This window comes from Typopeltis vanoorti, chromosome 8 (assembly GCF_054136105.1).
Source record: "Typopeltis vanoorti isolate ZY-2024b chromosome 8, IOZ_Tvanoo_1.0, whole genome shotgun sequence".
NCBI lineage: Eukaryota > Metazoa > Arthropoda > Arachnida > Uropygi > Thelyphonidae > Typopeltis > Typopeltis vanoorti.
In genome coordinates, this window is record NC_143556.1 from 69,880,725 (window position 1) to 69,896,290 (window position 15,566).

At 38.1% G+C, this 15,566-nt stretch overlaps 1 protein-coding gene across 1 annotated transcript in view; it reads left to right on the forward strand.

The window, feature by feature from the left end:
* Positions 1–219: 219 nt before the first annotated feature.
* Positions 220–15,566, forward strand: part of LOC150104082 (transient receptor potential cation channel subfamily M member-like 2) — a 580,140-nt gene continuing 564,793 nt past the window's right edge. The window contains exons 1-2 of the mRNA XM_090396744.1: positions 220–318; positions 5,987–6,205. Of these exons, the coding sequence (XP_090252870.1) occupies positions 220–318; positions 5,987–6,205 (318 nt within the window). The remainder of the gene's footprint in view (positions 319–5,986; positions 6,206–15,566) is intronic.

Consider the following 15,566-nt stretch of genomic DNA (forward strand, 5'->3'; position numbering starts at 1 on the left):
GATTTAAATTTCAATACAGTATATATATAATGTCAAAAATTATTTTGAAAGTATCTGAAGTTGTAATGCATTAGAAATTTTTATAGTTAGAAATCGCAACTAAAGTAAAGCAGTTTCAGAGAAGGAAAAGTTTGGTTTCGTCCTGTGTCATTGTCGCCACCTTGCGAAAGTTTTGACTCGCGTGAAGTTCTGACATGTGTTTTCAGTCGGAGCGAGGGGATGGAACGGAGCGGGCGTCGTCGGTTTAATAGACGGTCTCGAAATACTTTGTTCAACAGACTGCAAAGACGTTTTCGACGGAATTCATACCGAGATGATGTAAAGTATTTAATTTCTCCTATTAATGAAAATACTGTATTGAAAATAAATAATGAACGATACTATAGACCTCAATCGCTTACTTTTTTTCTTTCACGACAAGAGCTTGTCCATAAATTACGTAACTCCATTCTTGGGATTTTTTTTTTAATAATTACGTGTACCAAGAAATTTAGCTTGTTGTTTGAATGTGCACTATATTCTGAAATAACGCACTCGTGATCACTTCGCCGAGTAACTTATTAAGGAATTCTTATGTCAGTATCGAGTAGACAATCCCTCTCTCTCTCTCCTCTGAAAGGTCCAGGAAGGAAAGCAACAAATGAACTATCAGATTACTTACTTACCGAAGATCCAAAAAACTAAGAACCATTACGGCATCTAGTTGTCACGGCAGCAATTACGAGTATTTACAGATCGTTATCTTGCGATATACATACACACACCAGACGGAAACAACAGAGATAAGCAATTGCGCATTTTAGGTTTCCTTTTTGTCAATGTAGTATGTTAATTTCCGGGTCTTCACAGAGTTGGAAAGTTCATCATTCGATTTTGTACATGCATGGGATTACCCTTCATATATAATGTACTTCTATTTTATTTATTTTTTGTTTTAACCCGAGGCAGCCAACTGGGTTTTAATTGAAAGAGGTCAGCCTCGTTATTATTATTATTGAGTTCAGGAATTAGTTGTCTTGGTAACTGTTAGAGTACAGCTATCACGTAGAGTAGATTTTTTTTTTTTTTTTTTTTTTTTTAAATACTGTATATAAAATAAATTAGAAATAATGAAAACAAGCAATACTTATTACGTATCTATTTATTTTTGTCACAAGTAGTAGTTGCTTGTTTGCATTATTCCACTTCAGATTGGAAATAAGGCAACGGGCACTCAGTACTGTGCCCCGAGCCTCAATTAATACAACTGAGAGGCAGAAATAAGAAAAGATACTGGATTAAAAAAAAAAAAAAAACTTTTCTTAAAATCCTGCTACTATTCCAAATCATATATTGGATCGATTTTGAATTAAATATATTTTAAGTGTGAAAATGTTTATTACTGTTATAGTCATCCCACCTACAACAGGTTAATTTACCAACTTTTCAGTTTTGTTTGCCCAGTCAAACTTATTCGTAAAAGTATAATCTATAATTATTATTGCACCAAAAATAAAACTAAAAATTTTTATGCATGGGATGAAGCATATGAGAATGCGTATTTGATCCATAATGGCCAGTAAGGTGGTTAATTCTGGAGCACAAGTTTTTAGGACAATTGTATGTATACCATCTGGACCAAGAGACTTTTAGTATATAGATTACTGAGGATTATTCTCGTCTTCTGGTGAAAGATCAGAGAGAAAATGCGAGTTGTGTGTGATATAGAGTGAGTTGATTTCCCTTGGTCATTTACACAAAAGGTGGAGAAGACTGATGCTAAGATGTCAGACTTATCTTTAGGTCATTTGAGCAGAAAACACTTTTTTAATTTTTTTTTTTTTTTTTTACACGAAAGCTGATTTGTGATATGCTGAATTTTTACCTGTATATATGCTGAATTGGAATGCATTGCCACCTTGTTGGAGATCCCAGGCTTGGATAGTGATCAGGAGTGTTATGTGGAATTAAGGGCCTCTTTAAGCAAGGATTATTTCACTTATTTTGGAACAGGTATTTGGATCAGGAAAGTGCCAACAGTAATCAGAACATGAAAAGGAAGAATTTTCATGTCTGAGATTATCTGTTTGAAGGTTGACCCATAAAAAAAAAAAAAGGAAATTTGGACAAGGTTATGGTTACTGCTGGCAAGATGGGAGCTAATATGTATGTTTGGAAGGAGAACTAGTTAGTAAAAGTCCAGGATGTGGAGAATGATGAGGAGTATGCAGTGTTTTGGTTAACAGTTCTGTTTTGTTTAATCATTACCAAAAGCAAACACTTTGCTATTTCTTTCATATTTATTAGTGAAGTTGAAGGGAAGTCCAGTTGTAATTTTGAATAAGTCTCCAAAAGAGAAGTTCTATCTCCCATAAAGGATATAAATGTAACTCATCAGATCTATTTAAGTTTGAACAAGAAAGTCCAGTTTCCTTATAAAGATGTTCTATAAAAAATCTGTTATCTAGACCGGTCTGGGTAGTGGTCCTTCCCTTAATGCATAGCAGTATACATGTCCGCAAGGAGATGTGCTTTGTATCATGTGAGATACTGAGACAAGGAGTGATGACAGCTTGGTCCATCTTTGTTCAGAGTTGCCTGATGTTTCACTACCTTACCCCAGTCCTGAAGATATTTTCAGGCACAAACTTTGTTTTCTTACACTTGGATAAAGGATTAAACTAAATTTATTATATAGTCTAACCAAGTGAAAAATAAACTTCCAACATCTTTCTCTAAATCCAGAGTAATTCAATAATAAGGTGGTACACCTGTTGGCAACTCCTGTAGGTAAATATGACCTCTCCTATTGCGTCTGCCTTAGTATCTCCCTGTTTGGGTCTGCCTCCCACTGACGAGACCTCAATAAAGGTTGAAACCAGTCTGGGTAGTGGCCCTTCCCTTAATGCATAGTAGTATAGTGTCTGCAAGGAGATGTGCATTATGGGAGATACTGAGACAAGGAGTGATGAGAGCTTGGTCCATCTTTGCTTGGAGTTGCACTACCTTACCCCAGTCCTGAAGATATTTTCAGGCACAAACTTTGTTTGCTTACACTTGGATAAAGGATTAAACTAAATTTATTACTGTTATCCAGGGTTTTAGTCTTATTTTAGAGAACTAAAACTTTTAGAGACATGATACTAACACCAGATTTTTCAGACTCAAGGTACTTGATGTAAGATTTTTGTTCCTCATGGCAGACAGAAGCAGATCTTGTCCCAAAATAAGACAAGTCACAATAGGAAGGAATCTGGTAGACATCGGGAAAACTAAGTGGAGGAAGCTTGTTTTTTTGGGGGAAGAGAGAAAGGTGGAGATTTTTCTAATGGAAAAAAATGCTACATGATGTTTTGAGGGTTTAAAATCTTCACAATGCATTCAGATATTCCTTTCACATAAGGCAGTGGAATAAGAGTAATTTTTGACATTCGATAATTTAAGGGTACATTTATTTTTTTTGTTGTTTCTTTAAATTTTTCATGCCAAAATTTGTTTTATTCAGTATGTTCCAATAAATTTAGTAAATCATTCTGAAAAATGTGGTGTAAGAGGCCAGATTTGCTAGCCTGGTTGGTCAAGTGGTTAATGTATATGCTCTCCAGCCAAAAGGCTGCAGGTCCAAATCCCACTGTGGGCATGGATGTTTGTGAAAATACTAGTGGTGATGGTGGTAGATGGTGTTGGTGAAGAGTTGTAGAGTAGGTGCCCTCCCTCGATGAGTCTTTGGACTCCCCGGATGTGTTACGTAATAATAAAATGATAATAATTTGTTATAATGCAGAAATTTAAAGTATTTCTTGTTTCTCTTGGAGAATTCTGCAACCAGTTTGCTTTTAATCTCGAATAAGCTAAGAGTGTGGAACTAGTAATTTGGAAAATGGACACATTATATATATGAGGTGGTATCAAAAAGTTTCAAGACTAGTTTTGTAACACGTCTACAAATGGCAGCACAAGGCTGCATGCACAGTCACAGGGAGCACCGACCTTCATAAGTCAGTGTGCTAAAAGACATCGTCCTGTGTACATTGGGAGCTGTGCAACTGGTGCTATTCTGACCACGTGCACTACCACATCTGTGATTTCATCATGGACAGCAAGTTAGAACAAAGAGCGAACATGAAATTCTGCATGAAACTGGGCAAATCTGAAACAGAGACGTTTGACATGAATCGTTCAAGGTGTTTTGAGTGGCACGCGCTTCAAGAGTGGAAGAACATCACTGGAAGATGACGAGAGATCAGGAAGACCTTCAGCGAGCTCAATCCCCGAAAATGTCAAAACCATTTGGCAACTTGTGCATGAGGATCGCCGGAGAACACTCCACAACATTGCTGCCATTGTCGGTGTGTCATACAGAACAGTCCAGGTAATCCTCATGTGTGATTTGAACATGCACTGTGTTGCTGCCAAGTTCATCCATAGGCTGCTGACCCAGGATCAGAAGGAACACCGTGTCAAAGTCTGCCAAGAACTCTGTCAGCATGCCGTGGATGACCCATCCTTCATGTCGAAGATCATTACTAGTGACAAAACTTGGGTGTACGGGTACGACCCTGAGATGAAGCAACAGTCTTGGAAGAGCCCATCGTATCCACGACCAAAAAAGGTGAAGCAGGTCCGCAACTCGACCAAGTACATGCTCATCGTCTTTTTTGACATTCGTGGCATTGAGCATCCAGAATTCATCCCCCAGAGGCCATATCATCAATAGCGAGTTTTACTGCCAGGTTTTAAGGCATCTGAGAGAGGATATTTGGCGAAAGTGACTGGATCTGTGGCATGAAAAAAACTGGATGCTCTACAATGACAATGCACCCTGTCACTGAGCTCTCCTCACACGCGAGTTTCTTGCTGGAAACAAGATGATCTCACTTCCGCACCAACCCTACTCACCAGATTTGGCTCCTTCGGACTTTGCCCTCTTTCTGAAGATGAAGATCCAGCTCAAAGTTCGCCATTTTGACACCATTGCGGAGATCCAGCAAGAATTGCAGAAGGTGCTTGACACGCTTCGAAAAGACGACTTGCAGGACATATTCCAAAAGTGGCAGGAACACTGGGAGCTCTGTACTGCTATGCAAGGGGACTATTTTGAAGGTGATAGTGTGTAAATGTAGATAAATAAAGTAATTTCTCGTAAACAGAGCTAGTCTCAAAACTTTTTGATACCACCTCATATATATATATATATACACACTCAATTCCACCTCTCACAGAGATATATATGCTTATTTCCATCATCATCTTTCCCTGTTGACTTCACATCCCTTCCCATAATTGCACAGCATATCAAAAAGGATTCATGCTATGCATTATAGGATACCAAGTCAGTTGATGTGGAGTCTCAATAGCCTCTATATATGAATATGGTTTAAATGACTATAACACCGTGATTAAAAAGAATAAGGTTTAATCGTGTGACACTACTAGTTTCGTTGAAAAAATCAACTTCCTCAGGTGTCCAATACAGAGAATTCTATACATAATTTAAAAAAGAATCTTATTCTTTTTTAAACTGTACTTCTGTTTTTTACATTAGATCTGTTGTTATTTTACAATGTTTCTGTTATTTTTTTATATAATTCCTGCATTGGACACCTGAGGAAGTTGATTTTTTCAATGAAACTAGTAGTGTCTCACGATTAAACTTTATTCTTTTTTAATCTCTATGTTATAGTCATTAAACCATATTAATATTCATAACATTATTAATCGAGTAAATATGAACTCCAATATATATATATAAGTAGCCTAGTCATGAAGATACTTCCTGTGCAAACTTTGTTTGCTTACTGAACAATTTGCTTACTTTTGTTTGCTTACACTCAGATAAAGAATTAAGAATATTTCTTGTCAAGTATAATTTACTTTATAACCAAGTGAAAAAACTTTCTGTAAAAAAATATTGCTAGTTTTGTAACTTACAAATTCATAGCCTTGTATGATTTATTAAAAAATAGCTCAGTGTTCTGATTAACATTCATTTATTGTTGAATTCCAGACTGAACCTCCATCATCTACCAGTTTACAAGAAATATCAAAGATTGAAGAGGATGGAACTTTATGCCCATCTCCTGAAGCTGAAGAAGGTAGAGCAGTGTTTCAGCATCAAGTGAGTCTTGCACCTTCAGCTGCATTTGCCAATGATGGAACGGGAAGCCAGTTTGTGCCTAATGGAGGAGTTGTCTGTTTCTGGAAAAATTTTGTTTATGAGGAAGAAGTAAGCTTTTCATATGTTTGTTATTATCATTATTATTTTTGGTAAAAAAAAAAAGAAGACAAATTTGTATCTTAAATACCTTCTCAGCCATTTAAGAGATGCATTTTTGGCCAATATTCTTTAGGGGGATCCTTGGGGGTTGATATCCTGAAGTTGGTAACAATTCTGGCATATTACTCTATATAAGGTCAGATTTTAAGGATTCTTAATTTAAGATATTAGATTTTATGATACTTTAAACAAGTATTTTAAATTAATTCTTGAATCAATTCTAGTATCTTGAATTATGTCTAAACAACATAAAATTTGTGCGCTTTCTTTAGAAACTAGAAAATGTAAGTAGCTTATTTTATGTCTTCAAATCAGGGAAAAAAGAAAAAAAAAAGCATGAAAATCCAGGTACATTATATAAAAAAAGTGATGCTGAGTTGGCTACTCTATATAAATGAGTGGCGCAGTTGGCTGTATATATGCAAATAAGCCACAACATAAAAATGAGCATTTTTGAAGTGGTTTTTCCATTTCACATCTGGAGGGAGAACAAGACATTTCATGATAACAGAATTCTTAGATATGGCTATCATCATTTAACTAATGAATTCATATGGTGTACCAACTTAAGATTAGAGGCCAGCCAAAGTCAGGCAGAGGCAGACTGCCTGACTTATGCATGCAAGTTATTTTATGGTTCATAGACTCTGGAACCAGTTCCAGCAGTCACAAACAGCATCCAGATGCAGTGAGGGTGTTTGCGACTGTTGCTGTTCACTAATGTGAACAGATTCTAATGTTCTTATATCCAACATGAGGTCAGATCATAGATGGTTCAGGGTAGCACTCCTGTTTCAAGGAGCAGATAATCTGAGTCATTAGTCCACATTAGTATTATTCAAAAGACAAGTCCTGAATTGCTCAACAAAGTGATACTAGGTGTGCTGTGATCTGGAGAGAACAAGGGATGCGTTATCATCACTAATATCCATGAAAGGTAGGGCATCTTGTTGGATGGATGTGCTGACCTGTATGTGCTTCCTAGTAGAATGATGAATACTGCAATTTAATAGAGATAAGGTCTTTATATATATCCATATGCATGTGCTATAGGGGAGACATTTATCCTAAAAGACAATAATGCTCATCTTCATTGAGTGAAACTTGTGGACCAATATTTTCTAGAATAGACTATTATGTGTATGGACTGGCCAGCCAGGTCTCCTGACCTTAATCATGTTGAGCATGCTGGAATGCTCTAAGTAGATATGTTGCTGCTCTCAATACCCCCCTCCCCAAAACCTTGAGAGACACTTTGGAGAGTTTTGCAAGAACAATGGTTGTTATTACAATCTGAACTGCTGGACACTATTATAAACAGTATGAAACATCTTTGTGAGTGCTGTATTTCAGTGAGAGGTGACCACATTCCTTATTAAGGCACTCTGTCAATCTAATTTTGACATCTTATTTTACTATTGTCTTAATGTACCCATTTGTTACCAAATTAAATTATTTACAAATTTTGTGAGTGTTTCTTTCACATCATACTGCATTTCACTGAACTGCATAAAAATTCATCACACAGTTTGAGTTACTGTGATTTTTTTATTTTTTAATTTATGGAAACAGTACTAATATATATACAGGGTGTTCGGGATAAATTTGACAGTTTCGTAAGGAAAAAGAAAATCTTCTTTGTATCTATTAAATTTAATGAATTGACAAAAAAACATTACAGGCAGAGTTAATTACAATACTATCAACAAGATTTACTCAAAATAACCACCATTAGCATCGATCACAGCTTCAATTCTGCTTCGGAACCTCGAACAAGCTGATGCTACAGTCTCCCTGGGAAGGGCCGCAAAAACTGTTTTAATTTTATCCATTAACTGGGCTTTTGTATTACTGGAAGTGCGATTGGTGTCTTTTTCAACTGCGCCCCATACAAAATAATCCATGGGGTTAAGGTCTGGGGAGTTTGGAGGCCAAACATTTGGACTGGTGAAGTCGTAGAAATTTTCAGACAACCATTTTTGACTTTTCCCAGAGGTGTGGCAAGGGGCCGAATCCTGCTGCCATACATACGGCCTACCATTGGCTACCCTTGTTATCCAGGGCTTGACTACAGTTAGCAGCTCCACGAACAAAGCCCGAATTCCAATGCCAGGGTTCTTCAACACCTGTTCCTGCAGATTTGCGAGGAATTCTGCTGTACGAACGCAATCAGATCGTCTGCTAGGGATCTTTCTTCTTGCTACATCCTCGTAGTCACCATTGCACGTCTCTAGTTCATGCCTGATTGTTTTTACTGTATTCAGGGAGCATTGGGCAGCAGTCGTAATATCCTTATTTTGATGGCGGGCACGAATCATCATGATACAAGTTATTCTCTTCCATGATTCAGGTGGGTTCCAGCTATCCATCCTTTCTGACATCTTGTATATGAATGAAGAAGGGTCCAAACTTTTAAATGAAGAGAAGTGTGTGTTAATACATGTAACTTACGGAAAAATATAATTAATTATAAATATGTCAAATTTATCCCGAACACCCTGTATATATATATATATATATATATATATATATATATATATATATTATACATACATACACACATAATAATATACATTTTCAGAATTCATTTTTACTTGGTTGGAATATTATGAAGAAGCTTTTTCATTTCATATATATTTGATTGGTCGCTTGGTGTCGCACTGATTAGATCGTCGGCTTGTCGAGAGCTCCTGAAAAGATTAGTATTATTATGTGTTAACATTAGATATTTTACTAGAATTTTAAGTAGTATTGTTTGCTTTTTGTTTCTTGGTGTGTCTGTGCAATTTTTACGTGTTTTCTGTTATTTTAATTATTCTTTTTAAGAAAAGATAGCGTACACATGGCACCGATAAAGAAAAAAATGGCGGCCAGGTCGCCATGTTTGTTTAAGAGTTTTGATGTAAACGAATTTATGCAATGTGCTGTCTGTGAGATGTATGCCTTGCGAAGAGCAGTGGGAGTCTGGTTAGAAAGTGATAGTGGAGTTAATATGTGTAGAAAGTGTAAAGAGAATGAGGACTTCAAGCGTGTTTTGTGTGTCGAGAGTGATATCGTTAACGATACTCAGAATGTAGAAAATGGCGGTGTGGTAGAGAATTGCGTGGTAGTGCCAGATAGGTGTGAGAGCGTCGCTGAAAGTGTAAATGAAGGTGGAAACACAGAAAGAATGGATGATTTGATTGATAATGAAAATGGCGAGATAAATGCAAGTAGCGAAATTGCCCGTTTGAATGGTGCGATACACAGATCCAAAAGACAACTGGAGCGTATGGAAAAATGTGTGTTGAACGTACCGACAAATAACCGGCGGAAGTCTGTGACGGCAAATAATAGAATGTTCGTAAACGTCAATAAAATGAAGGAGCGAGTGCTGTATGGGAATTCGCTATTAAGAGGCATAATAATTGAGAGTTTAACGAAGTCGTACCAGCCGGGTGCGAACATAAAGGACGTCAGCGAATCTATTCGACTGCAAAAACAGAGGGTGAAAGAGATGATAATCGTGGCAGGAATGAATGATTTGAAAGAGGACAAAATGGAAATGATAGAGGATGTGAGGGAGTTGTTTGAGGTAGCAAAAGAGAAGAGTGAGAGAGTTAGGATGGCGAGTATCTTACCGCGGTATGACAGCGAAGTGTTTAGAAGGAGGGCCATAATTGCCAATGACTTTATGCATGGGTTATGCATGGAGAGTGGTGTGGAATTTGTGGATGTGTGGAATGAGTTCGATGGGCGAAAGGACTTATATAAGATGGATGGGTTACATTTGAATGGAGTTGGTGTACGGAGACTTGAAAGAGTGTTGATGAATGATGTGGAAGTGGGTGTACAGACTCAGGGAAACTAGATTTATTAAGAGGGGGGGAGTAGATATGCAGACTTTAGGGGGGGAGTTAAGTGTATGAATGAGTATATTACGACGGACAACAAATCAGAATGGGATAGTTAGTATAAGGCATCAAAGTAGGGATGGGACAAATGGGCTTCTGCGATTCATGTACACTAATGCCAGGAGTATTAGGAACAAGAAGGAAAAGTTTTTGGCCATGGTTGGCACTTCCAGGCCACAGGTTGTCGGTATTAGTGAAACATGGCTGACAGAAGATGATAAAGCTAGTGGGATTGAATGCGACGGGTATAGCGTGTTCAGGAGTGACAGGGTGAATAAAAAGGGGGGAGGAGTGTTATTGATGATAGCTGATGAGCTTCAGCCAAGGAGTATAGAAGTTGAACTGCAGGATGGGGAAAAAAGCACATTTGAGGCTGTTTGGTGTGAGATAGAATCTAGCAGAACAAAATATACAATTGGGAGCTGCTATAGACCGGGTGATGGAGTGGATGGTGGGGATAGTATGCATAAGCAAATAGAAGAAATGAGTGGAAGGAGGGTAATTATTATGGGTGATTTCAATTATGGTAACATTGACTGGAAAGAGGAGAGGGCACATGGGAGGAAGGAATTGGATTTTATGCGGTTATTAAGGGACAACTATCTACGGCAACATGTATTGGAAAATACCAGGGGGCAGAGAATGCTGGACCTAGTAATTGCAACTGAGAATGTAGCTGTAACGAACATGACCATGTTGCCACCAATTGGTGAGAGTGACCATAAGGTCATGACTTGGGATGTGGCTAAAGGAGTCGAATTTACAATTGAGACAGGGTACATGTGGAATTACCGGGCTGGTAAGTATGACAAGCTTAGGTGTGTGCTTGGCTCAATGCCATGGCATGTAAAACTGCAAGGGCTGGATGTTGATAGTGCATGGGAGGTGGTTAAGAACTGTTTGCAGGAGGCAATGGTTGACTGTATACCAAGAGTCCGAATAATAAATCAAGTAGGGGTTAAATGGATGAATAACACTATTAAGCTTGAGCTGCAAAAAAAGAAACAATTGTGCAGGGAATTTAAGGAGAAGGGTGACCATCAGGTGCAGGAACAGTATAAAGCTTAGGCCAGGACGGTAACAAGGGTGGTAAGAAAAGCAAAAGCAGATTACGAAAGAAAATTAGCCATGCAGGCTAAAGAGAATCCCAAACAGTTTTTTTCAGTATGTTGCAAGTAAAAGGAAAAATGCTGAGGGTAGGGAGGTAACCAAATCAGTCGATGTTGTGGAATTACTGAGCGAGCACTTTGCAAGAGTATATCATCCAGGTGGTGACTTTGCAGAAATGGAAGAACCAACAGCTTATACTGGAATTGTGATGAATGAAGTAGAGGTAACTAGTCTATTACAGAACCTCAATGTCAATACATCTGTGGGATTGGATGGTATACCAGCTCGTGTCGTACGTGAAGCGGCCAAAGAATTGTCAGTGCCCATGACCATTTTGTTTAATTTGAGCCTCAGGACTGGGTCAGTCCCAAGGGGTGGAAAGAGGGGAAAATAGTTCCACTGCACAAAGGTGGTTCCAAGGCTGCTGTTGAAAATTACCATCCAGTCAGCATAACAGGAATCATTATCAAGGTCTTAGAGAAAATAGTCAAGAGGAAAATACAAGATTGGATAGAAGAAAATGGGATACTGTATCAGGAACAGCATTGTTTTGTGAAGGGTAGGTCATGCCTCAGTAACTTGCTCACATATTATAACACAGTGACGGCTGAACTGGATAAGAGTAATGGGTTTACAGTGATTCTACTGGACCTTGCTAAGGCCTTTGACAGGATATCACATGGAATTCTAATCAGTAAATTGCAGCATATGGGAATGGACATAGGGTTGGTGAGATGGATAGGAGGGTGGTTGACGGAGAGATGTCAGAGAGTGGTTTACTCAGGAGTAGAGTCCACAAGACGGCCTGTGACTAGTGGTGTGCCACAAGGATCTGTTCTTGGACCACTGCTGTTTAATTTGTTCATAAATGATATAGGAAAGGATCTGAGAGGAACAGTTCATTTGTTTGTGGATGATGCGAAGTTGGGTAGGGCAATAGTGAATGCAGATGACGTCAAAATTTTGCAGGATGATTTGGATAGATTGGAGGTCTGGGCTAGGGAGAATGGATGTCAATTTAATGTGGCAAAATGTAAGGTTATGCATTTTGGGGTGAAAAGATTGGAGGCAGTTTACTGCATTGGTGGAACCGTGCTCCAGGAAATTGATGAGGCACGAGATTTAGGAGTGTTGGTTGATAAGGAATTGAAATTTAGGGGACACATTGCAAAAGTGGCCAAATCAGCTCATCAAATCACTTGGTTGCTGAAGAATACGTTGACAAGCAGACAAGCAGGTTATTATTCCTCTGTATCGAGCCTTGATAAGACCCCATCTCGACTACTGTGCTCAGATTTGGTCACCTAGGTTTCTTCTTGATGAGGAGGAGGTGGAGAGGATCCAGAGGCGAGTGACCAAGATGATAGCAGGTCTGTGGAATGAACCATATGAGAACAGGTTGAGGATTTGTGGGTTGCAAAAATTGGTTGATAGGTGGAGGAGGGGAGATATGGATGAGACATTCAAATTACTGAAGGGTTTCTATAAAATTAATTCAGAAGATATTTTTGAGAACAGGGCTGGTTGTGGGAGGACTAGGGGACATCCATGGAAACTGGGCAAAAGTGTGGTTAGTAAAGGTGTTAGAGCTGGGTTCTTTACTTTTAGAGTAGTGAATGAGTGGAATGCGCTCCCTGAGTCTGTGGTGGATGCTGTGACAGTGAATGAGTTTAAGGCGAGGTATGATAGATACTCTATGAATGTCGAATAGTTGTGATGAATATGATTTGGGGCCTCCCTCGATGAGTCTAATGACTCCCTGTAGTTGCCCGTAATAATAGTAATATATATTTTTTTTTTTTTTTCCTCTCTCAAATATACATTAAAAACTCTGGTTTTTTTTTTTTTTTTTTTTTTTTTTGCAGAGTTGGTTAGAAATAACCTGAGTATGAATTGGTGGCTTTTGCAATTTTTTTTTTTATAGAGAATAAAAAACTGAATATCACGTCATTTATAGTATGGTGTTATCTTTTACTGTTTTCAGAATATTTTAATAGTTAAAAACAGTATTTAAACCTTGAATGGATAAATTGTATAGCATGCCAAGAAATGTTCTTTTTTTTTTATTTCGCATTTATGTTCAAACTGCAAAATTTCTGCTTATTTAACTTGCTCATATTTTGTAATACAGTAACAGCTGAGTTTTATAAAGGTAATGGGTTCACAGTGATACTACTGGACTTTGCAAAGGCCTTTGGCAGGATACCACATGGAATTCTAATCAGTAAACTGCAGCACATGGGGATGAATATAGGGTTGGTGAGATGGACAGAAGGGTGGTTGATGGAGAGATATCAGAGAGTAGTTTATTCAGGAGTAGAATCTAAAAGACAGCCTGTAACCATTGGCATGCTGCAGGTTTCTATTTTAGGACCACTACTGTTAAATTTGTACATTTACAATATAGGAAAGGATCCGAGAGGAATTGTTCAGTTATTTGCCAGTGATGCAAAGTTGGGTAGGGCAATTATTAATACAGATGATGTCAAAATTTTGCAGGATGATTTGGATAGATTGGCAGACTGGGCAAAGGAGAATGGATGTTAGTTTAATGTGGCAAAGTGTAAGGTTATGCATTTTGGGGTGAAAATATTAAACTGTACATCACATTGGTATAACTGTACTCTAGGAAATTGATGAGATCAGACTTGGGAGGGTTAGTGGATAGGGAGTTGAAGTTTAGGGGGCACATAGCAAAAGTGGCTAAAGCAGGTCATCAGATTACTTGGTGTTACTGAAGAATACTTTGATGAGCATAGGCAATTGGGTTATTGTTCCTCTTTACTGAGCCTTGATAAGACTCCCATCTCGACTACTGTTGCAGATTTGTGCACGCAGGTTTCTTGATGATGAGGAGGTGGAGAGGATCCAGAGGCGAATGACCAGGATGGTAGCATGTCTATGGAATGAACCTTTCAAGAATAGGTCGATTTGTGGGTTATAGAAACTGGTTGATAGGTGGAAAAGGGTGATACGATTGAGACATTCAAATTACTGAGGGATCTTTACAAGATTAATTCAAAGGAAATTTTTCAGAACAGGTGTGGTGGTGGGAGAACTAGGGGCCATCCATGGAAACTGAGTAAGAATGTAGTTAGCAAGGATGTTAGAACCAGGTTTTTTCATCTAGTCTGGTTAAAAGATCAGAATAATATTTCCTGGTTATTGTTTTACCTTTTCAAGATAATTAATAAACAAAATGTCTTTAGCATCTCAAAACTCTGATGCCATGACCTTTCCTGCTGATGGAACCGACTTTGTCTTCCTTGGCACTGAACAACTGGATTCTGTCCACTGTTTTGATTGCTGTTTGGATTCTGTAATGGTGTAATAAATAAATTGATGCACAAAATCAGTTTTATTGTTGTTAAAATGCTCCAAGCACTGTTTAGAGATTTTCATGCGGGGGCATTTTTGATCTGCTGTGAGCAAGTATGGCACCCATCTTGCGCAAAGCTTTTTCATTTGCAATTCTTCATGCAAAACATATCCTACACATTCTTTTGAAATGCCTAGTCTCAGCAATTTCACGCACTTTGACTTTCTGATCATCCAATACCATATCGCACACGCGATGAATGATTTCTGCTGTTGTTACACTTTTGGGACATCCTTCACATGGATCATCTTCAAGGCTGGTACGGCCACGTTTAAACTCGGCAGCCCATTCTTAATTGTTGAAAACGAAGGAGAAGAGCGTTCACTAACTTTTATGAACTTCGAATGAATTTCTTTTGCCGTTAAACCTTCTTTTACAAAGAATTTTATAACTGCACGATACTCAATTTTATCCATTTCAAGGGATACAGACAACACTTTTGCTTCAGACAGCTGCATAAAAGAAACTACTTGATAGAGTGACTTGCAATTTCACATGGATGCTTATGACAGACGTACCAACTTAAAAAAAAAATCTTGCTAATAGTGTTGCCATCTATGGTCGAAGCTGAGAACTTTTCAGACCACCCACGTATATCTCCAAACTATGTGCAGGGAATTAAAGATGATCAGTATTGGTAGTGCTATGCATATACATGAAATAAGTTTCTAATTCAGTGGCCAGTATGTGTAGTTCACCATAAACCTTTTCTTGATAGGGAATTCCACACATTTAGCAACTTCCAAAACAAGACTGCATGCTCACTCTCCCCAATTAGAGGCAGAGTGTCTACCTTGGTTATGACTATATCTTCTGATGCTATTACCAGATCCAGCACACTCAGATCTGTGGTCCCTTCTATAAGATGTTGTTTCAGATAATTATCCCTTAGCAACTGTATAAATCTCACTTCCATCTTTCCATGCCC